The 24,606-nt window shown below is 48.6% G+C and overlaps 1 protein-coding gene across 3 annotated transcripts in view; it reads left to right on the top strand.

Annotated features, from left to right (window-relative positions):
• Positions 1 to 24,606, top strand: part of CCDC136 (coiled-coil domain containing 136) — a 153,166-nt gene that overhangs the window by 43,121 nt on the left and 85,439 nt on the right. For all 3 annotated transcript variants that reach the window (XM_077472990.1, XM_077472991.1, XM_077472989.1), the window contains exons 3-4: positions 1,254 to 1,445; positions 24,045 to 24,119. In XM_077472990.1, the coding sequence (XP_077329116.1) occupies positions 1,254 to 1,445; positions 24,045 to 24,119 (267 nt within the window). The remainder of the gene's footprint in view (positions 1 to 1,253; positions 1,446 to 24,044; positions 24,120 to 24,606) is intronic.

Below are 24,606 nucleotides of genomic sequence, written 5' to 3'. Positions count from 1 at the left end.
TATTTGCCAAAACACAGGCACCGCTGTCTACGGTGATATGCCGCGAGTGGCGGCTCCATTGCGCATGCGCGGGAGTGACGTCACCGTGGCTCCGTCGAATGACAGCGCTGGAGCAGCGAGACCCACCAAGAAGATGGAGGCTCCGTATACAAGGGGACTGCGGTGACTTCGCTGGCTCCTGTGTCAGGTAAGTGACACATAATGGACTACTATGTGATGCATAATTGTCCATTATGCTTTACCTTTGCAGGGAATCAAAGAGGAAGTAAACCCATCAGGGTTTACTTCCTCTTTAACAGGATATAAGGTGATTGGCTGCCATGGACAGTTTTTCCAGATTCTGAGTGCTCCAGTTTTGATTAATTCCCTTTATAGTATTAAAAAAAATATGGGAAAAATTCATGCACCCTGGGTATATGATATTTGCCCAATGACTGCTTTATAAATAGACCACTAAGTCATAAAGTTTTAACAAAGTGTTACTTTATTATTATTATTATTATTATTCAGGATTTATATAGCGCCAACAGTTTGCGCAGCGCTTTACAATATGAGGGCAGACAGTACACTTACAATACGAATCGATACAGGAGGGATCAGAGGGCCCTGCTCGTTAGAGCTTACAATCTAGAAGGGAGGGTCAAGTTGAAACAAAAGGTTTTAACTGTGGGGGGATGAGCTGATGGAGAAAATGAAAATACAGTTAGGTGGGGGTAGGGTAGGCTTCTCTGAAGAGAAGTGTTTTCAGGGATCGTCTAAAAGCTAATAAAGTAGGAGATAAGCGGACAGATTGGGGTAGGGCATTCCATAGGATTGGGGAGGCTTTGGACTTTACTAAATGTGATTTACATATTAAAGGCTTGTTAGCTTATTACAGTTCTAGTCATTTCTTTTCATACACTAACAATACTAACGTGCATTCTTCAGTAATATGGGAAAACGATACTGCAGTACCTTGAAAACCAGCAGTGTGAACGTCTTTATTACCCTGCATGCTGTGAATGCTCACCAAGGCGCTTCACTGGGGAACAGTCCTACCTGACCCCAAACTTCTGCCCTGACAAAACACAGATTTCTTATTTCCAGCACATGCTGCCATTCTGATCTGTAGATGTGTGTATTCCCTGTAAAATAAAGAAAGGAAACCACAAAATAGGTGCTTCATATCGCAAGGCGTTGTTTGAATTATGAAAAGAATGATTAATGCATTATTTCAAAATGTCAATTTTACCAAATATTTCTTTCGTTGTTAGACTCGGAGGATGAGGAGCCACCTGACCTTGAGTCAGAATCTGGAGATGTGCCAAGTAGTTCAGAAAGTGGTCCAAACAGCATGCTCCTTGAGAGCCAAGATTTGAGGACGCAGATTATCCAGCTGTTGACAGAGCTGGAAGAGACCCGGGAGCTGGCACTGAAACATGAAGACAGCTTTCTGGAGATGCAAGGTAACATCATAAGGGATGGAGACATTTTAGTAGTAGGAATGCAGGGATATAGAACTTTGCACTTTCATTCGTTTGATCACTTACTCCATATTTATGGGCATTATGTGTAGATGGGGGAATTGATAATTCGCATGGGTTTCTTTTGGGTATTTAATCTTATTTTATCGTATAAACATAGTGTCAGAAATTTGTTCAAGTTTAAGGTATTAATACAAATGATGTATTATTGTGAGGAGGCAAAGATGCTGGTTAATTATACACTATCTAACATGGTGGTATTTGAGACGGGTAGGGATGATGCTTGAAATTCCCTGAGCACAAGTTGGTGGTGAATATCTGGGATTCGAATTTGGGTGAAATGGTCCAGGCAAATTTTGGGCCAACCCACAGTGCACTGCACAGCATAGACCCATAGCCTGCTAACTTACAAGAGTCAATAATGAGGAGGTGGGGGGCTCACAGCAGCCATATTGACAGTGTATTGGATGCTGGAGCTGTTGTAACGAAAGACAAAAATCTGCACTGAGAGAGATTAGGTGGATCTGTTACTAAATAGGGATGAGCCGAACACCCCCTGGTTCGGTTCGCACCAGAACTTTCGAACGGACCGAAAATTCGTACGAACTTTAGAACCCCATTTAAGTCTATGGGACTCGACTGTTCAAAATAAAAAGTGCTAATTTTAATAGCTAATATGCAAGCTATTGTCCTAAAAAGGGTTTGGGGACCCGGCTCCTGCCCCAGGGGACATGGATCAATGGCAAAACTGATTTTTTTTAGGGAGCACTAATTTTAATGACAATTAAAGTGACAAAAAAGTGAAATATTCCATTAAATATCGTGCCTGGGGGGTGTCTATAGTATGCCTGTGAAGTGGCACATGTTTCCCGTGTTTAGAACAGTCCCTGCACAAAATGTCATTTAACGGAAAAAAAGTCATTTAAAACTGCTTGGCGGTTTTAATGTAATATCTGGTTCCGGCAATACAGATGAAAATAATTGAGAAAAAAAATGGCATGGGTAGTCCCCCTGCCCATTACCAGCCCCTTTGGGTCTTGTACGAATATTAAGGGGAACCCCATACCCAAATAAAAAAAAGGAAAGGAGTGGGGCCCCCAGACCCTATATACTCAGAACAGCAGTATATATGCGGTGCAAACAAGACAGGCACTTTGTAGGTTTGTTGTGTTAAATAGAATCTGTTTGTAATTTTTAACTGGTACATTTTTAAAGTGTAGCTCCAGTGAAAAAATCTATTTTTAAGCTTTTTGGAAAACATAGGGAAGGGTTATCACCCCTGTAACATTTTTTGGGCCGTCCGTCTTTTTTCATCTCACTTCCTGTTGTCTCTTTCCGTTTGCAAGTAGGAGACGTTTGTAAGTTGGATGTTTGAAAGTAGGGGCCTGCCCTATATGCTCTGCAGAAATGTGGGCCTAAAGTGTTGGTGTTGCCACAACACTGTAAGCCCTCAAAGTGACTCTTGGTGGGCGCTGGTGCGCCCTGCTGTGAACGATTATATCAAGAATTGTAATTACATGCCATTGTGGAACAGTGGTAGAAAAATTGGGCCTTTGGTGGTTGTGGTGGTGGTAGTGCTGGTGCCACAACACTATAAGTCCTTACAGTTACTCTCGGTGGGCGCAGGAACGGGCCCTGCTGTGAAATACTATAACAAGAATTGTAATTACATGCTCCTGTTAACCAGGGGCTGAAAAATTAGGCCTTAGGCACTGGTGCTGGTGCAATGACTAGTGATGGCCGAACGGTTCGCCCGGCGGTCGTTTCGCGGCGAATTTCCGACATTCGCGGTCCGCACGTTCGAACGCCTTTTTCCGTCGTTCGCCGCGGCGGACTTACGTGTTTAATGTATACAAGAACTTTAACCTTTGGTGACACGTTTATCATGTGATACAGGACAGCCAATTGAGACATGACAGCACATGGACACTTGTACATTCCCCCTAACCTATAAATACACCCGATCCGGTGGCCATTTTACATTCTTTCTTCTGTTAAGATAGGGACAGGTTCCTGTGTGGAGTAGGGAGAGATAAACCACTAGCTATTTGGTACACAAAAGTTCTTTTCAGGACTGGTATAGGTGTTAGGTGTTGATAGGTTTGCTGTGCTGCTGATTCTTGCAGCAGCCTGAGTGTCTTTTGTTAGTTTAGAGAAAGGGAAAGGACGGTGTATGCTACAGGGACAGCCAGATTAGTCTTTCATCATCATCATCATCATCATCATCATTAGCTGTTACTATCAAGGTCCACAAAAGAGCTGTTCCAGTAACCACTAATCGTTCTCTTTTTTTGCCAATTTGTATAGGGACAGGAAGGAAGCAGTGTTGTCAGGCAGTGAGGGTAATTTTAAAGACTTGCTGTTATTATTAGTTCCACAAAGGTTCTTTTCAGGACTGGTATCAGTGGTACAGTAATAGGCTTGTACATGTATAATATTCTTTCTTCCAAATATAGAAAGGATATTATACTTGACTGCTGCCCTTCTGCTGCAGTCTGCTAAACATTCACAACTCACTTGTTCCACAAAAGTTCTTATAAGGACTGGTAACTTGGTATAGGGTGCTACGGTACATAGGCTTGAGTGCGGTACAGTCTGCTGTTCTGTAAGGACCGCTATCGGTCCACAATAGATAGGGTTGACGTGCACCACTGCTGACCGCTGCCCTATACTGCAGCAGTCCTTCAGCGGTATAGGGACTGACGTACAGTCTGCTAATCACTAACACACAACCTGCTTGTTCCACAAAAGTTCTTATAAGGACTGGTAACTTGGTATAGGGTGCTACGGTACATAGGCTTGAGTGCGGTACAGTCTGCTGTTCTGTAAGGACCGCTATCGGTCCACAATAGATAGGGTTGACGTGCACCACTGCTGACCGCTGCCCTATACTGCAGCAGTCCTTCAGCGGTATAGGGACTGACGTACAGTCTGCTAAACACTAATACACAACCTGCTTGGTCCACAAAAGTTCTTATAAGGACTGGTAACTTGGTATAGGGTGCTACGGTACATAGGCTTGAGTGCGGTACAGTCTGCTGTTCTGTAAGGACCGCTATCGGTCCACAATAGATAGGGTTGACGTGCACCACTGCTGACCGCTGCCCTATACTGCAGCAGTCCTTCAGCGGTATAGGGACTGACGTACAGTCTGCTAAACACTAATACACAACCTGCTTGGTCCACAAAAGTTCTTATAAGGACTGGTAACTTGGTATAGGGTGCTACGGTACATAGGCTTGAGTGCGGTACAGTCTGCTGTTCTGTAAGGACCGCTATCGGTCCACAATAGATAGGGTTGACGTGCACCACTGCTGACCGCTCACCTATACTGCAGCAGTCCTTCAGCGGTATAGGGACTGACGTACAGTCTGCTAATCACTAACACACAACCTGCTTGTTCCACAAAAGTTCTTATAAGGACTGGTAACTTGGTATAGGGTGCTACGGTACATAGGCTTGAGTGCGGTACAGTCTGCTGTTCTGTAAGGACCGCTATCGGTCCACAATAGATAGGGTTGACGTGCACCACTGCTGACCGCTGCCCTATACTGCAGCAGTCCTTCAGCGGTATAGGGACTGACGTACAGTCTGCTAATCACTAACACACAACCTGCTTGTTCCACAAAAGTTCTTATAAGGACTGGTAACTTGGTATAGGGTGCTACGGTACATAGGCTTGAGTGCGGTACAGTCTGCTGTTCTGTAAGGACCGCTATCGGTCCACAATAGATAGGGTTGACGTGCACCACTGCTGACCGCTGCCCTATACTGCAGCAGTCCTTCAGCGGTATAGGGACTGACGTACAGTCTGCTAAACACTAATACACAACCTGCTTGGTCCACAAAAGTTCTTATAAGGACTGGTAACTTGGTATAGGGTGCTACGGTACATAGGCTTGAGTGCGGTACAGTCTGCTGTTCTGTAAGGACCGCTATCGGTCCACAATAGATAGGGTTGACGTGCACCACTGCTGACCGCTCACCTATACTGCAGCAGTCCTTCAGCGGTATAGGGACTGACGTACAGTCTGCTAATCACTAACACACAACCTGCTTGTTCCACAAAAGTTCTTATAAGGACTGGTAACTTGGTATAGGGTGCTACGGTACATAGGCTTGAGTGCGGTACAGTCTGCTGTTCTGTAAGGACCGCTATCGGTCCACAATAGATAGGGTTGACGTGCACCACTGCTGACCGCTGCCCTATACTGCAGCAGTCCTTCAGCGGTATAGGGACTGACGTACAGTCTGCTAAACACTAATACACAACCTGCTTGGTCCACAAAAGTTCTTATAAGGACTGGTAACTTGGTATAGGGTGCTACGGTACATAGGCTTGAGTGCGGTACAGTCTGCTGTTCTGTAAGGACCGCTATCGGTCCACAATAGATAGGGTTGACGTGCACCACTGCTGACCGCTGCCCTATACTGCAGCAGTCCTTCAGCGGTATAGGGACTGACGTACAGTCTGCTAAACACTAATACACAACCTGCTTGGTCCACAAAAGTTCTTATAAGGACTGGTAACTTGGTATAGGGTGCTACGGTACATAGGCTTGAGTGCGGTACAGTCTGCTGTTCTGTAAGGACCGCTATCGGTCCACAATAGATAGGGTTGACGTGCACCACTGCTGACCGCTGCCCTATACTGCAGCAGTCCTTCAGCGGTATAGGGACTGACGTACAGTCTGCTAAACACTAATACACAACCTGCTTGGTCCACAAAAGTTCTTATAAGGACTGGTAACTTGGTATAGGGTGCTACGGTACATAGGCTTGAGTGCGGTACAGTCTGCTGTTCTGTAAGGACCGCTATCGGTCCACAATAGATAGGGTTGACGTGCACCACTGCTGACCGCTCACCTATACTGCAGCAGTCCTTCAGCGGTATAGGGACTGACGTACAGTCTGCTAATCACTAACACACAACCTGCTTGTTCCACAAAAGTTCTTATAAGGACTGGTAACTTGGTATAGGGTGCTACGGTACATAGGCTTGAGTGCGGTACAGTCTGCTGTTCTGTAAGGACCGCTATCGGTCCACAATAGATAGGGTTGACGTGCACCACTGCTGACCGCTGCCCTATACTGCAGCAGTCCTTCAGCGGTATAGGGACTGACGTACAGTCTGCTAATCACTAACACACAACCTGCTTGTTCCACAAAAGTTCTTATAAGGACTGGTAACTTGGTATAGGGTGCTACGGTACATAGGCTTGAGTGCGGTACAGTCTGCTGTTCTGTAAGGACCGCTATCGGTCCACAATAGATAGGGTTGACGTGCACCACTGCTGACCGCTGCCCTATACTGCAGCAGTCCTTCAGCGGTATAGGGACTGACGTACAGTCTGCTAAACACTAATACACAACCTGCTTGGTCCACAAAAGTTCTTATAAGGACTGGTAACTTGGTATAGGGTGCTACGGTACATAGGCTTGAGTGCGGTACAGTCTGCTGTTCTGTAAGGACCGCTATCGGTCCACAATAGATAGGGTTGACGTGCACCACTGCTGACCGCTGCCCTATACTGCAGCAGTCCTTCAGCGGTATAGGGACTGACGTACAGTCTGCTAAACACTAATACACAACCTGCTTGGTCCACAAAAGTTCTTATAAGGACTGGTAACTTGGTATAGGGTGCTACGGTACATAGGCTTGAGTGCGGTACAGTCTGCTGTTCTGTAAGGACCGCTATCGGTCCACAATAGATAGGGTTGACGTGCACCACTGCTGACCGCTGCCCTATACTGCAGCAGTCCTTCAGCGGTATAGGGACTGACGTACAGTCTGCTAAACACTAATACACAACCTGCTTGGTCCACAAAAGTTCTTATAAGGACTGGTAACTTGGTATAGGGTGCTACGGTACATAGGCTTGAGTGCGGTACAGTCTGCTGTTCTGTAAGGACCGCTATCGGTCCACAATAGATAGGGTTGACGTGCACCACTGCTGACCGCTGCCCTATACTGCAGCAGTCCTTCAGCGGTATAGGGACTGACGTACAGTCTGCTAAACACTAACACACAACCTGCTTGGTCCACAAAAGTTCTTATAAGGACTGGTAACTTGGTATAGGGTGCTACGGTACATAGGCTTGAGTGCGGTACAGTCTGCTGTTCTGTAAGGACCGCTATCGGTCCACAATAGATAGGGTTGACGTGCACCACTGCTGACCGCTCACCTATACTGCAGCAGTCCTTCAGCGGTATAGGGACTGACGTACAGTCTGCTAATCACTAACACACAACCTGCTTGTTCCACAAAAGTTCTTATAAGGACTGGTAACTTGGTATAGGGTGCTACGGTACATAGGCTTGAGTGCGGTACAGTCTGCTGTTCTGTAAGGACCGCTATCGGTCCACAATAGATAGGGTTGACGTGCACCACTGCTGACCGCTGCCCTATACTGCAGCAGTCCTTCAGCGGTATAGGGACTGACGTACAGTCTGCTAAACACTAATACACAACCTGCTTGGTCCACAAAAGTTCTTATAAGGACTGGTAACTTGGTATAGGGTGCTACGGTACATAGGCTTGAGTGCGGTACAGTCTGCTGTTCTGTAAGGACCGCTATCGGTCCACAATAGATAGGGTTGACGTGCACCACTGCTGACCGCTGCCCTATACTGCAGCAGTCCTTCAGCGGTATAGGGACTGACGTACAGTCTGCTAAACACTAATACACAACCTGCTTGGTCCACAAAAGTTCTTATAAGGACTGGTAACTTGGTATAGGGTGCTACGGTACATAGGCTTGAGTGCGGTACAGTCTGCTGTTCTGTAAGGACCGCTATAGGTCCACAATAGATAGGGTTGACGTGCACCACTGCTGACCGCTCACCTATACTGCAGCAGTCCTTCAGCGGTATAGGGACTAAGAGTTTTGTCACAGGGTCATTTAAAAAATGACATGCAGAGGAAGAGGCAGGCCCTTCCGCAGGGGTGGTAGGGGTAGGGCAGGAGCAACAGGCTTGAGCCAAAGTGGGAAGTTGCAGAAGGTGCGTTCAATTACTTTAAAGGATGCACCAGACTTGGTTGAGTGGCTCGCTCAGCCTTACTCTTCTGCACCCTCCTCATCCTCTCGATCTGCACCCTCTTCTTCACTCTCTGCTATGTGCACCCCCAAAGACACTACCACCAACAACACGACCACCACCACCACCACCACATACCTTCCGCTTGAGTCACTGGAATTATTTTCCGATCCATATCAAGAGGACATTTCTGATGCGCAGCCACTCTTGGTATTGGATCAGGAAGAGGAGGTAGCAACAAGCGCTACTCAGCAGTCTGACGCCAGTACCCAGATCAGCCCAAGGAGGAGGTTGGTCCCCGGTGTTGCTGCCTACTCTACTTATAGCGGTGGGGAAGGTGACGTTGATGATGACGTGTCTAGTGATGTCACGTGGGTGCCCACAAGAGAGGAAGAGGAGGGGAGTTCAGAGGGAGATATGGACCAGCAGATAGGGAGGAGAAGCAGCAATGACTTACATTGCACAGCAGGGACAAAGCAGACTGCAAATGTATCAGGAGCGAGTCATCGACCATGTACGGTCACATCTGGCGCTCCCAGGACACCGGCACATGGCTCCGCAGTGTGGGCTTTTTTTAACGTGTCCGCTGCTGACAATAGCGTTGCCATCTGCAATCTTTGCAGTCAACGCGTTAGTCGCGGTAAGCCCAATACTCACCTAGGGACGACCGCCTTAAGAAGGCACATGAGCAGCCATCACCGAGCCCAGTGGGAGCAACGGAACACACAAAGCCACACTGCAGGCTCTCACCGTCCAGCCTCGTCTTCTACTTCTCCTTCTCCTCTCTCCTCACAATTGTCCTCCACTCCACCTTCCATCACGCCAAGCTCACATTTTTCTGCAAAAAGGCAGGCTTCCGTGGGCCTAATGTTTGAGCGTAAAAAAATGATGACGCCGGATAACCCTCTTGCCCAACGGTTGGCGGCTGGCTTGTCAGAACTCATAGCCCGCCAACTACTGCCATATAAACTGGTGGACTCGGAGGCCTTTCGCAAATTTGTGGCCATTGGAACACCACAATGGAAGGTCCCAGGAAGGAAGTATTTCTCAGAGAAGGGCATCCCAGAGCTATATGGCCATGTTCAGCGGCAAGTGAATGTATCTCTGGCACACAGTGTCGGTGCCAAGATACATCTGACCACAGACACGTGGTCTAGCAAACACGGGCAGGGAAGGTATATCAGTTTTACTGCCCACTGGGTGAACCTTCTGACGGCCGTCAAGCATGTAACCCGTGGCACCCGTGTAGATTTGGTTTTACCGCCACGGATTGCATGCAGGCCTGACTCTTCTTCTCCTCCTCCTACTCCATCCTCCTCCCTCTCCTCCTCAGCTGCCTCCTCCTTTTCCGCTGCTAGCGTCTCTTCCACTGCACCGCCCAAGCTCCCCAGAACCTATTCCACATGCCAGGTGAGACGTTGCCATGCCGTGCTGCGTCTGTTGTGCCTGGAAGCAAAGAGCCACACTGGCCCGGCACTCCTTTCAGCTTTGCGTTCACAGGCAGATGAGTGGCTAACACCGCTCAATTTGACAGTTGGTAAAGTGGTGTGTGACAACGGTGCCAATCTGCTTAGCGCATTGAAACAGGGCAAAATCACGCACGTGCCGTGCATGGCACACGTCTTAAACTTGGTCGTGCAGCGATTCCTTGTCAAATACCCTGGGGTCCAGGACATCTTGCGGCAGGCAAGGAAAATCTCGGCCCATTTCAGAAGATCTTACACGGCCATGGCTCGCCTTGCTGACATTCAGCGGCGACACCATCTGCCGGTCAGACGTCTTATTTGCGATTGCCCGACGCGATGGAACTCAACCTTCTATATGCTTGATAGGCTGCTCCAGCAGAAACGTGCAGTTAACGTCTACCTGTATGAACTCTGCGAAAGAAACGGTTCTGGGGAGCTGGGTTTTTTTTCACCGCGCCAGTGGCTGCTCATGCGCGACACATGCAGACTTCTGCGGCCATTTGAGGAGATCACCAAACTGGTCAGTCGCAGCCATGGCGCCATCAGTGACATGGTACCTTATGCCTTCTTTCTGGAGCGTGCATTGCGTCGTGTCATTGATCAGGCTGTGGAGGAGCAGGAGCGGGAAGATGAGGAAGTCGCAATGCTGGATGAATTCCCAGGGGGGGCTACTCTATCTGAGACAAGTCAACAACAGGAGTCTGATGAGGAGTCAGAGGAGGATGGTGCCGGGGCGGATGAGCAGGAGCAAGAAGAGCATGCTTTAAACCTTTCTGGGATCCCTGTTGTGCGAGGATGGGGAGAGGAGAATGAAGAGGACGACATTATCCTGGATGATGAGCAGGAGCCAGGCCACCACACCGCTTCCACTTTAGTGCAAATGAGGGCCTTCATGCTCCAGTGTTTTAATAGGGACCCCCGTATAAAAAGCATGAGGGTCAAGGACCAGTACTGGGTGGCAACGTACTTAGACCCCCGGTACAAACACAAAATGGCGGAAATGTTACCGCCGTCGCAGAGGGCTGTCAGAATGCAGCACTTCCAGGCCTTGCTTCGAGAAATGCTGCATTCTGCTTTTGCGTGCGCTGGCAGAGGAGCAATTCCCACTCCCAGAGAAGGATTTGCGGGTACCAATCCAACAGCGCCTGCAAGAAGAGGCCGGTTTGAAGATGTGTTGGTGACTTCGGATATGAGGTCATTCTTTCAGCCGACCCATCGACAGGTGTCATCCGGATCCAGCATCAGGGAACGCCTAGACCGTCAGGTGTCCGACTACATTGGGTTAACGGCCGATGTGGACGCTCTGAGGAGTGATGAACCCCTAGACTACTGGGTGGGCAGGCTTGACCTCTGGCCAGAGCTTGCCCAATTTGCAATCGAACTGTTGGCTTGCCCCTCATCCAGTGTCCTGTCCGAAAGGACGTTCAGCGCAGCAGGGGGGATTGTGACCGATAAGCGTACTCGCCTAGCTCACCACAGTGTTAACTACCTCACATTTCTAAAAATGAATGAGGCATGGATCTCGGAGGAATTCAACACATGTGATCAGTAGACCATGTATATGTCTATAAACAATTTTTGGAATCAAGCACACAGACCTTCTTAATTCATTTGGCTCACTTCCCTGACCCAAAAAAGCACACCGTACTATATGCCCCTACCCTCCTCTTTGAAGAGGTTGAGCGGTGTCATATTTCTACTGGGGCTGCTTATTATGAGGGGTTCCCACCATCCCTGTGCTGTGCTGACTTCCTCCTGGGTGTTCTTATTATGAGGGGCTCCCACCATCCCTGTGCTGTGCTGACTTCCTCCTGGGGGTTCTTATTATGAGGGGATCACACCATCCCTGTGCTGTGCTGACTTCCTCCTGGGGCTGCTTACGGTGCTGCTGTCAGCGCTGTATGTCACGGAGCTGCTGTCAGCGCTGTATGTCACGGAGCTGCTGTCAGCGCTGTATGTCACGGAGCTGCTGTCAGCGCTGTATGTCACGGAGCTGCTGTCAGCGCTGTATGTCACGGAGCTGCTGTCAGCGCTGTATGTCACGGAGCTGCTGTCAGCGCTGTATGTCACGGAGCTGCTGTCAGCGCTGTATGTCACGGAGCTGCTGTCAGCGCTGTATGTCACGGTGCTGCTGTCAGCGCTGTATGTCACGGAGCTGCTGTCAGCGCTGTATGTCACGGAGCTGCTGTCAGTGCTGTATGTCACGGAGCTGCTGTCAGCGCTGTATGTCACGGAGCTGCTGTCAGCGCTGTATGTCACGGAGCTGCTGTCAGCGCTGTATGTCACGGTGCTGCTGTCAGCGCTGTATGTCACGGAGCTGCTGTCAGCGCTGTATGTCACGGAGCTGCTGTCAGCGCTGTATGTCACGGAGCTGCTGTCAGCGCTGTATGTCACGGAGCTGCTGTCAGCGCTGTATGTCACGGAGCTGCTGTCAGCGCTGTATGTCACGGTGCTGATGTCAGTGCTCTGTATTACGGTGCTGCTGTCAGTGCTCTGTATCTCCTGCACCCTCTTGTTTGCCTACCCTGGTCCCTGACCTTCCCTCTCCTCCATTGCCTTCATTAGCTCCATAGTCCTGAATTGTCAGAACAATTTCCCAAATAAAAAAAAAATGCTTGTAGTTATCGATCCCAAATTCACCTCATACATGTATTATGCTATTGTCCAGGTGGTGGGACTACGTGCTACCCCCTAATAATTACCCCGTGGCCGCAAATTCGACCTAAAGGTTTGCGAAATTCGCCTCCCATTGAAGTCAATGGAGCCCGCGGCGAACGGTCGTTTTCGCGAACGTTTGTGTCCGTTCGCGTTTCGCGTTCGCGAAACGTCCCGTCGGAAGTTCGTCCATCACTAGCAATGACACTGCAACCTCTCCCAGATACTCTAGTTGGAGTGCAGGAATGAGCCCTTCTGCAAAGCATTGCATCAAAAATTGTAATTACATGCCCCTGTTAAACAGGGGTTGAAAAATTGGGCCCTAAGGCACTAGTGCTGGTGCCACAACACTGCAACCTCTCCCAGATACTCTAGTTGGAGTGCAGGAATCAGCCCTGCTGCAAAGCATTGCATCAGAAATTTTATTACATGCCCCTGTTAAACAGGAGCTGAAAAATTGGGCCTTAGGCACTGGTGCTGGTGCCACGACACTGCAACCTCTCCCAGATACTCTAGTTGGGGTGCAGGAATGAGCCCTGCTGCAAAACATTGCATCAAAAATTGTAATTACATGCCCCTGTTAAACAGGGGCTGAAAAATTGGGCCTTAGGCACTGGTGCTGGTGCCACGACACTGCAACCTCTCCCAGATACTCTAGTTGGGAGTGCAGGAATGAGCCCTGCTGCAAAGCATTGCATCAAAAATTGTAATTACATGCCTCTGTTAAACAGGGGCTGAAAAATTGGGCCTTAGCCACTGGTGGCATCACCCAGAACCAAAAATGTTCTTCTAAGCTATCAGCAGGATCATTGAGGAGGAAGAGGATAGTCAGTCAACATAAAAGGGCAGCCACTCAGCATCAGCATAGGCAGTCTTGAAGGGATGTGAAATTTCAAAAAAAATTATTTGGTTACATCAGATTCAGGTACTTGGTAGCTGGTGGTGATCCCAGACTGATTCATCTTCATGAAGGTCAGTTGATCAACCGAGTTGGTGGACAGGCGCACCCTGTGATCGGTTACAAAGCCTCCAGCAGCACTGAAGGTGCGTTACGAAAGAATGCTGGATGCAGGACGGGCCAGTAGCTCAATTGCATACTGTGCAAGCTCTGGCCAGTGATCCATCCTCAAGACCCAGTAGCTCAATTGCATACTGTGCAAGCTCTGACCAGTGATCCATCCTCAAGACCCAGTAAGCCAGAGGATTTTCAGTGGGAAAGGTGTCCAAGTCTGACCTTGCCCCTAGGTATTCCTGCACCATGTAAATCAGACGCTGGCGATGGTTGCTGGAACCGATCATACCTTGAGGCTGCGGACTAAAAAATTGTCTGAATGCATCGGTCAGACGACCACCTTCTCCACAGCTCCTTCTGACCAAAGCATCAGCAACACGTTGTCCAGGACCAGGAGTTTGTAACCTCCCAGTCTCTACAAACGCGTTGCACAGACCTTTCTGCAAGGCCTCCCAAAGATGTCTCATCCTCTGCTTCCTCTGCAACAGCAAGATAAGGTCCGCAACCTTACCCTTGTACCGTGGATCAAGGAGAGTGGCCAGCCAGTAATGGTCCCTCTCCTTGATCCGACGAATACGAGGATCCTTCAGCAGCCATTGCAGGATCAGGGAGGCCATGCAGCGCAGGTTAGCTGAGGCATTCGGTCCAGTGTCCTCTGGGTCACTAAGGACAACATGATCCGCAGCCACCTCCTCCCACCTAAGTCCATGGGTTTCTTGGGACTGTAAATCATCCCTACAAGACTGCTGCTGCTGATGCTGAGTGCCAGGCTCCACCTCCATGCTGACACAATCCTCCTCCTCGTCCTCTTCCTGTGTGATGGGTGGGACAGCAGGAACACTGTCTGGATAAAGGGGGCCTTGAGAGGCAAGGAAGTCCTCCTCTTCCTGCCTCTGTTCTGCCTCAAGTGCCCTGTCCATTATTCCATGCAGCGTATGCTCCAACAGGTGGACAAGAGGTACAGTATCACTGATGCATACACTGCCACTGCTCACCATCCTCGTGGCCTCCTCAAATGGTGACAGGACAGTGCATGCATCCCTGATCATGCCCCACTGGCGTGGTAAAAAAAATAGAGCTCCCCTGACCCTGTCCTGGGGCCGTAGTCACACAAGTACTCATTGATGGCCCTGTGCTGCATGTGCAGCTGCTGCAGCATGGCCAACGTTGAGTGCCACCTGGTGGGCATGTCACATATAAGGCAGTTCTTGGGCAGGTTCAACTCCTTTTGGAGCTTAGCCAGCTGAGCACTGGCATTAAATGATCGGCGGAAATGCGCACAGACTTTCCTGGCCTGCCTCAGGACATCCTGTATGCCCGGTTACCTGCCCAAGAACCGCTGCACCACCAGGTTAAGGCCATGAGCCACACAGGGCACATGAGTCAGTTGTCCCTGTCAGAGGGCAGAGAGGAGGTTGGTGCCATTGTCGCAAACCACCATTCCTGTCTTAAGCTGGCATGGTGTCAACCACCTCTCGGCCTGCCCCTGCAGATCTGACAAAATATCTGCCCCCAGTGTGGCTCCTGTCCCCCAAACAAACCAGCGCAAGCACGGCATGGCATCTTTTTGCCTGCGTACTTGCGTAGCTCCTTGAACACCTACGGTGCACTGCTGGTTCCGAGGACAAAGCACTGGAAGAGGCCATGGAGGAATAAGAGGAGGGGGTGGAGGAGAGAGGTGTGTCACAACCAGTAGTAGCATTTTGGAGGCGTGATGGTGGAACAACCTCCAACACTACTGCACCTTGTCCTGCATCCTTCCCAGCTGCCAGAAGAGTGACCCAATGGGCCATGAAAGATAGGTAACATCCCTATCCATGCCTGCTGGACCATGAGTCAGCTGTACTATGCACCTTACCGCTGACCGCCTTGTCAAGCAAGGCATGGACATTGCCTTCCACATGCTGGTAGAGAAAAAGTGATGTTTGGGGACCTGCTACTGAGGAACCGCACATTGCACAAACTCATGGAAGGGGGCCGAGTCTACCAACTGAAAAGGCAGCACCTGAAGTGCTAGCAATTTAGCCAAGCTAACATTCAACCGCTGGGCATGTGGATGGCTGGGAGTGAACTTCTTTCAATGGTCCAGCAGCTGGGGCAGGGAAATTTGCCTGCTACAATCGGATGTCGGTGTACTGTTAGCAGAGTGCCCACAAGTACTTGGCTGTGACACACCTAATTCTACACCTTCATTCCTCTCAGTGCAGGTTTCAGAGAGGACTGAAGGTCTAGTGGGGTTGGAGATCCCAGCTGATGAGGAGCAAGGAGAGGTCCGCTTTGTTCTTTGGTGTGGGTCTTTAAGGTACGCTTGCATGGCAGGTCAACATATGTCTGGTCAAGCATGTGGTGCACAAGCGGCTGATGTTTTGGCTACGTGAGATACGCTTGAGACATATGTTGCATATAGCAGCGGTGCGATCTGATGCACTCATCTCAAAAAAGGCCCACACCAAAGAACTTGCAGCCCTGCGCCCTGCAGAGGAGGAGCTCTGCGGTGTGATTCAGTCGGTGTGCTGCCCCTATGCTGCCCCCCGGAAGGCATCCTGCCTCGTTGGAGATGTGCATCCTCCTCCTCCTCCTCTCTCCTATCAGGCACCCACATGGAGTCAGTGACTTCGTCATCCCCTCCCTCTTCATCACTGGAGCAAACATGGCAGTATGCTGCAGCTGATGGAACATGACTGCCATATTGCTGTCCTTCTTGAGCATCCCCTCTCTCTGCGCTCACGCTACTGCATTCCTCTAGCTGGGTATCATCATCAGAGCCTTCAAAACGCTGGGCATCCTCCTGGAGCATGTACCCAACACTGTGGTCAAACAGTTTGGGGGACTCCTCAGGAGGACATGGTGGGTCTAGGGAAGGAGTGATGAAATTGAGACGAGGGAAGAGGATGCATTGGCAGCTGTTTGCTAGTACCCTGAGCCTGGGTGAGAGAGGATGAGGAGGATGAGGAGGGCTTGGTCATCCACATCTACCAAGTCTTCAGCATTATGCGACTCAACACGTCCAGCTGCCGAAAATAAGGACAAGCATGTCCCATGGCCACGTGCTGATGACGATGCACCACGTCCAGGACCAGCACTGCTATCTCTAGACACAGAGCCTGCTTGCCCTCTTTTATTGTCTCGTGGCTGTCTGCCTGTCCTTGTTGGCCTTCCAGACATAGTGATGGCCTGCAGGGAGATGGGAAAAACAGCAATTGGGTAGCTTTAGGTGCACACTGAGCAGATGACACAGTACACGGACTGTAATTACTGCAGCTGCCTACCTGTGTTACAGAAACAGAACAACACCAGCAATAAGGGGTAGCTTCAGGTGTATACTGTGCAGGAGGCACACAGCACCCACTGTAAATGCTGCAGATGCCTGTATTACAGAACACCAGCAATAAGGGGCATCTTCAGGTGTATACTGTGCTGGAGGCACACAACACCCACTTTAACTGCTGCAGATGCCTGTATTACAGAACACCAGTAATAAAGGGTAGCTTCAGGTGCATATTGTGCTTGAGGCACACAGCACCCACTTTAACTTCTGCAGATGCCTCTATTACAGAACACCAGCAATAAGGGGTATCTTCAGGTGTATACTTTGCTGGAGGCACACAACACCACTTTAACTGCTGCAGATGCCTGTATTACAGAACACCAGTAATAAAGGGTAGCTTCAGGTGTATATTGAGCTGGAGGCACACAACAGCCACTTTAACTGCTGCAGATGCCTCTATTACAGAACACCAGCAATAAGGGGTATCTTCAGGTGTATACTGTGCTGGAGGCACACAACACCCACTTTAACTGCTGCAGATGCATGTATTACAGAACACCAGTAATAAAGGGTAGCTTCAGGTGTATATTGTGCTGGAAGCACACAACACTCACTTTAACTGCTGCAGAGGCTTGTATTACAGAACACCAGCAATAAGGGGTATCTTCAGGTGTATACTGTGCTGGAGGCACACAACACCCACTTTAACTGCTGCAGATGCATGTATTACAGAACACCAGTAATAAAGGGTAGCTTCAGGTGTATACTGTGCAGGAGGCACACAACACCCACTTTAACTGCTGTAGATGCCTGTATTACAGAACACCAGTAATAAAGGGTAGCTTCAGGTGTATACTGTGCTGGAGGCACACAACACCCACTTTAACTGCTGCAGATGCCTGTATTACAGAACACCAGTAATAAAGGGTAGCTTTAGGTGTATACTGTGCTAGAAGCACACAACACCCACTTTAACTGCTGCAGATGCCTGTATTACAGAACACCAGCAATAAGGGGTATCTTCAGATGTATACTGTGCTGGAGGCACAAAACACCAACTTTAATTGCTGCAGATGCCTGTATTACAGAACACCAGCAATAACGGGTATCTTCAGGTGTATACTGTGCTGGAGGCACACAACACCCACTTTAACTGCTGCAGATGCCTGTATTACAGAACACCAGTAATAAAGGGTAGCTTCAGGTGAATATTGTGCTGGAGGCACACAGCACCCACTTTAACTGCTGCAGATGCCTCTATTACAGAACACCAGTAATAAAGGGTAGCTTCAGGTGAATATTGTGCTGGAGGCACACAGCACCCACTTTAACTGCTGCAGATGCCTCTATTACAGAACACCAGCAATAAGGGGTATCTTCAGGTGTATACTGTGCTGGAGGCACACAACATCCACTTTAACCACTGCAGATGCCTGTATTACAGAACACCAGTAATAAAGGGTAGCTTCAGGTGTATATTGTGCTGGAAGCACACAACACTCACTTTAACTGCTGCAGAGGCCTGTATTACAGAACACCAGCAATAAGGGGTATCTTCAGGTGTATACTGTGCTGGAGGCACACAACACCCACTTTAACTGCTGCAGATGCATGTATTACAGAACACCAGTAATAAAGGGTAGCTTCAGGTGTATACTGTGCTGGAGGCACACAACACCCACTTTAACTGCTGTAGATGCCTGTATTACAGAACACCAGTAATAAAGGGTAGCTTCAGGTGTATACTGTGCTAGAAGCACACAACACCCACTTTAACTGCTGCAGATGCCTGTATTACAGAACACCAGCAATAAGGGGTATCTTCAGATGTATACTGTGCTGGAGGCACAAAACACCAACTTTAATTGCTGCAGATGCCTGTATTACAGAACACCAGCAATAACGGGTATCTTCAGGTGTATACTGTGCTGGAGGCACACAACACCCACTTTAACAGCGCTAGGTTTGCTAGCCACAAAAACACTGTCCCTGCCTATCCTGCTCTTTCCCTGACTGCCGCAACAGACTACACAAGGCCGCCATGCTGGCAGCCTTATATAGTGTGGGGCGTGTACTTAATCCCCCTGGCATCCTGCCTGTGGCCAATTATGGCTCTCCTCGCTGCCGGTGCTGTGATTGGCCAAGCATGCGGGGTCACAGTGCATGCTTGGCCAATCACAAGCCAGCAATGCACTGCGATGGCGCAGTGCATTGTGGGCCGTGAGCGATACACGAATATGGCGCGAACAGCCCACAGAGTTCTGGCATCGCCAAACGGGCGAACAACATGCGTTTGACTCGAACACCGAGCTCATCCCTATTACTAAATTATGTTTTTATGTTTTCTTGGTGCGAGGGGTTTGATAAAAAAGCAAAATATATTTGTTTGTTGAATTTTTGTGTAGCACCCTGATGTTTAAGCAGGGTTGCTCTAAAATGTACCTGCCAGTTATAGCTGTCTTGGCCAATTGATAGGAGATCAATTGATTCCACCCTAATTCTGGAGTTTCTGTACTTCTCTCTTCTGTCATTAAATGGCTGGGTATCTGGTGGCATTAGCTAAGATAAGGGCAATGCAAGGACATATCAGGAATAGATGGGGCATCTCAGCCAACAGGTAGGGATCTTCTTGGATCCCTTGGCCTGCTGGGAGAGCCTTTTTATTTGGGTGAGGACAGGTGATCAGGGCTCTGTGCCACCTGGATGGCTGGCTGGGTGGACGTGTGTTGTGCTGCCCTGGGCTGCTAGGCCAGAGTCTGAGGCCTATCCCAGGGACATCTGGCTGCTAGGCTGTCTGAGGGCCTATCCAGAAGCAAGAGAGCAGCGTAGGGTTAGGATTGCGGCTTGCAGTCCAACCATAACTGAAGGCTCTACCGACCGGAGAACCTGTCATGGTCGGAGGTAGAGGGGAAACTGTCTTGACTAAGGGGCCAACCACCTTACTACCAGGGACTACAGTTGAAGCAAGTACCAGAGAAGTGTTCTCAACAACCGGGGACAGTGAAGAATTGGGAAACTTCAGCAGGTGCCATCCAGGGACCCAGCCAGCGAAGGTGATGCTTGCAGAGCAGCCTTGTGTACCAAGCCAGGGACCAAGCAGGCCAGTGGGGTGACGCTTGAGGAGTATCTGTAAGTGCCAAACTAGGGGCCCAGCAGGGAAGCGGGGGTGGCATTTCAGGAAGATATTCAGTGAGAAGGCTGGAAGAGCTCAGGAGATCCAGTGGCAGTGGATCAGCAAGTCTAGTGAGAGAGACTGGGAGCTCAGTGGAGTGAAGATCTACAAGAAGTGATTGTAGAAGAAGTAAAGTAGTTTGTTACAACTTGTGTTAGAAACTGTTATAAGACTGTTGCCATAGGAGACAGCAATCCTACATATACAGACGTGGTGTCCTGCTGGGTGCCTTTCCCTGCATGGCTGTCTACCTATAGAAGTCTTTGAGTCTGCTAACTACCATTACAACTACTAAAGAGTGTCCTGGCCCTAAACCCCCCTCCCACGGTTCTGTTCAAGTTAAAATAAATCTCTTTGCATTGAAGAAGTGTCTGATGCCCATGAATCTACCTTGCATTACACCCACCATGCCTTGTAACCTACTCTACACAGAATGATGTCAGCTGTCCCTAACTCTGGAGGTTCTCATTAGACCAAAAGGGGCCCGGGACATTGCTGCTACATTTGTTTTGAAAATGTGTATGTGTTGGGGTATTTTAGAATTATGATTTTTTCTGGGTTATATTGGTTTTTATTTTGTGTTGATAGGGTTTTTTTGAGTGTGGGGTGCTCAAATTGCAGCATTAAAGTGACAGAAAACTCTATACCACCACTTGTACCTACAGGCAAGCCTATAATAAGGCTGTAGGTACTGAGAATATCTCCTAAACTTGCACAGTTTAGGAGATATTCAGAGTGCATGCAGCCAATGACGTCACCGGAGCATGCACTTTGAAGGCCCGGCTTACTGTGCCGATCTTTCAAAGCCCATGCCAAAAATGGCGGCTCCCATGCCAATGCACGAGAGTGACGTCATTGCACGCCCTGGCCGTTCATGTAGCCGGAGGCCGCAAACCTGGAAGGAGGACCACAGGAAGATGTCAGCTGTCTCAGCGGTGACATTGCGGTGCTGGAGGGCTTCGTTCTAAGGTAAGTCTATCATAAGGTGCTAGTAGGCAATGCATACTGGAACTGCATTTGTAGGCTGCATATTTACCAACTGTCCCGAATTTGGTGGGACAGCCCTGCTTATTGATCCACTGTTCTTCAACTTCTGTGTCCCGGGCTGGGTTCCAGTTTCCAGAGCATGCCTTTTTCCTGGCTGTTTCCCTTGGTCATCATGGTGACTGGACTCTGAGTCTCTGAGGTCACTGCTTTAGGAGGAGATGACTATTTGGGGAGAGGACTGCGGTCGGGTCGGCAAGACGACTCCAATCCTTGCAAGAAGCCTGCACAAAACCACATCCCAGCTGAGCCCCCTCCTCGGTGGCACAGAATACTTTGTTTTGTTTGTTTTGTTTGTACTAAAGCTGGCTGTACATTATACAACTGTCTTATTCAATTTCCTTTAGATTTGCCTTCACCTATGTGGCGCAAGGGCCTGCCTGAATGCATACAAATTAAAAGTGTTTAGCTTTGACCTCATATTATATGGCTTTGGTAAATCTGAAGGAAAATTGTACAAGACAATTGTATAACATATGGCTGGCTTAATACTACCTGGATGGTGGCAAAAAAAAAAAATGTGCTTAGGGATACAGTGGGACAAAGGTGTTCAGAGGCAAGCTAAGAAAAGAGGGTGGGAAGAAAAGGGGGACAGTGGTGGCTGAGATGTATTAGGGGCTATTGAGGTATTGGGGGGGGAGTCTGGTGGCAGAGGTGTGCGAGGGTACAAAGGTATTCTGGGGTGGGTACAGTGATGTCAGAGGTATGTTAGGGGGTACAAAGGTATGCAGGGAGAGAGATTGTTGGCAGGGTGTAGCATATCTGAGTGCACTTGTGGCAGAGGTGTGCAAACGGGGTGCAGAGGTGTGCAAGGAGAGTACTGTAAGTTGTGCAGAAGTGTTTGTAAAGGGGAACAGTGGTGGCAGTTCTGTTTTTAAAGGGTATAGAGGTGTGCAGGGGGTGAGGGGCATAGGTGATAGATACATGGTGTACAGCAGGAGTGCAGTTGTGGCAGAGGTATGTTGGGAGGTGCAGAGGTTTGCAAGTGGGTACAGTAATGACAGAGTTGTGTAAAAGGGAACAATGATGTCAGAGGTGTGAGGTGGGAGTGCAGTTGTAGCAGAGGGGTACTCAAGGGTTACAAAGTTGTCTGAGCTGTATACAGTGGTAGCAGAGGTGTACAGGGAAAGTCCAGTTGTGTAAGAAGTGTGCTAGGGGGGTGTAGAGGTGTGAGGAAGGTATAATAATGCAGAGGTGTTTGGTGGGATGCAAAAGTGATGGCAGAGGTGTGCAGAGAGTTCAGTGGTGCAAGATGTGTGAAAAGGGGTACAGCGGTGGCAGGGGTGTGTAAAAGGTGCTTTTGTGGTAGAAATATGTGGACAGTGCCATAATGGCAGAGGTGTGCATAGAGGTACGGTGGTGGCAGCATTGTGCGGGGAGTGCTGTGGTGAAAGAAGTACGTAAAGGAGCATAATGTTGGCAGAGGTATGCAAAGGGGTACAGGGGTGGCAGAAGTGTGCAAAGGGGTACAGGGGTAGCAAAGGTGTGTGAAGGACTACAGTGGTAGCAGAGATGTGTGAAGGGTACATTTGTGGTAGAGGCATTTGGAGAGTGCCATAGTGGCAAATGTGTGCAAAGGGGTACCGTGGTAGCAGAGGTGTGCAAGGGGGTACAGTGGTTTAAAAGGTGTGCAGGCAGTAGTAGGAGAGGAGTTTGTAGTTCTATGTTATTTGGTGGGAGATGCTTGCAATTCTATCACTGTTAATCACTTCCCCCTCATTGTCTCCATCATGTGAGTATTTTACTAGGAATGCCACCTCCACAGCAATAGCACCAGCAAGCTTCCCAGAGCCTGTGCCACCCACACTCTGGCAAGGTCATATATGATAATGGCACAAACATACTGACCACTCTTCACCAAGGGGGGATCAAGCATGTGCCATGTCCTCAACCCAATAGTACAGTGCTTCCTGGAAAATTATCCAGGATTCTAAATTCTGCTACACCAGACCAGGAGGGTTTGTGGACATTTTCTCTGCTCCTACTTGGCTATGGCTTACTTGGAAGAAATGCAGCACCAAATGTAGTTGCTTGCCAGTAGATTGGTATCGGCCACCTCCATGCTTTGGAATTCTCCCTTCCATATGCTGCAGAGGTTGTACCAGCAGGAGAGAATAAATAGTAAGTTGATGTGATATTATTATATTATCTTTTTTGCTGCTGTGCTTACGCTGATAGTGATATTAAACACCAACAATAATGCCTCCTGGCACCATCTCCTTCCCTTTGCAAACAAAATAAAAAATCTCTAAAAATCAAAAGGGCTGACCGTCTAATTTTGTTTTGTTCTCTGTACCTTCCACCTCAACATGCCTGTTCTTGTTAACAAATTGTCCTGGCACTGTACCATTTTTACACACCTGTACCTGAGAGCCAATGCGCTGACATTTTATAGGAGAACACCTGCCTTGTATTTGCATTTGAAGCCTGTTACCCCTGATGCCAAATAGTCCTTCCACTTGTCACTTTTTACATATCTGTATCTGAGAACTGATGCTGTAATCTTCCATAAGAAAACACCTACATTGTGTCTGCATTTGGAACTGCTGACACTGATGTCATACTGTCCTACTTTTTATGTACTTTTTTACTACTTTATTTATTTATTTATTTATTATTTTTCATGATTACTAGTGGCCAGCCTTACAGTGAAAAGTGTGATGCCATCTATGAGTATAGTTACATATTTCAAGCAGTGTCAAGCACACATTTCACCCCTTTTATAAGAAAAGCAAATAAACTTTCACTAGTTACATAGATTGACATGATGCTGCAAGTAGCAGAACAGGGTCATAATAAATGGCAATTTGTGTACAGTAATTAAATGTATTAAATTTTTTAAGTGACTCATGAAAACAGGACAGTGTACAGTAGTGTCAAATTACTCAAAAATGTTCTTTATTTGATATGGACTTTGACTTGCAGGTATCCTGGAAGAGGAGAGGTTGGCCAGTGCTCAGCAAGCTGAGATTTTCACTAAGCAAATTCAGAGGCTCCAGGGTAAGCTACAAAGTGACATACTTGTGTCTAATTAACCTCACACCTTCATTTCTCTGTGAAAAGTGCCAGATGCTATGTCACTGAGATCCTGCCAATAGAATCCTCAAACAATTATCATTATGTATGCATATTTTTACTAATGCCCATTAAGGCAGATAACAGAGCCCTTTAGGCAGGGCTGGACTGGGACAAAAATGTGGCCCTGGACTTCATCCAGGCCAGCCCACTTTAATTCTGAAAGCAAGCACAAAAACAGTATAAACAGTATTAGGGATGAGCTTCGTGTTCGAGTCGAACGTACGTTCGACTCGAACATTGGCTGTTCGGCCGTTCGGCGAATTCCGAACGTTTTGGCCGTTCGCGTCAAAATTCGAGTGACGCGCGCGCGGACCACAATGCACTGCGTTGGCGCAGTGCATTGCTGCCCGATGATTGGCCAAGCATGCACTGTGACCCCGCATGCTTGGCCAATCGCAGCGCCGGCAGC

Source organism: Lithobates pipiens, unplaced genomic scaffold (assembly GCF_037356315.1).
Source record: "Lithobates pipiens isolate NorthernLeopardFrog02 unplaced genomic scaffold, aLitPip1_a1.2 Scaffold_8, whole genome shotgun sequence".
NCBI lineage: Eukaryota > Metazoa > Chordata > Amphibia > Anura > Ranidae > Lithobates > Lithobates pipiens.
The sequence above is the reverse complement of the archived record's forward strand: the minus strand, read 5'-3'. Positions and strand labels throughout refer to the sequence as shown.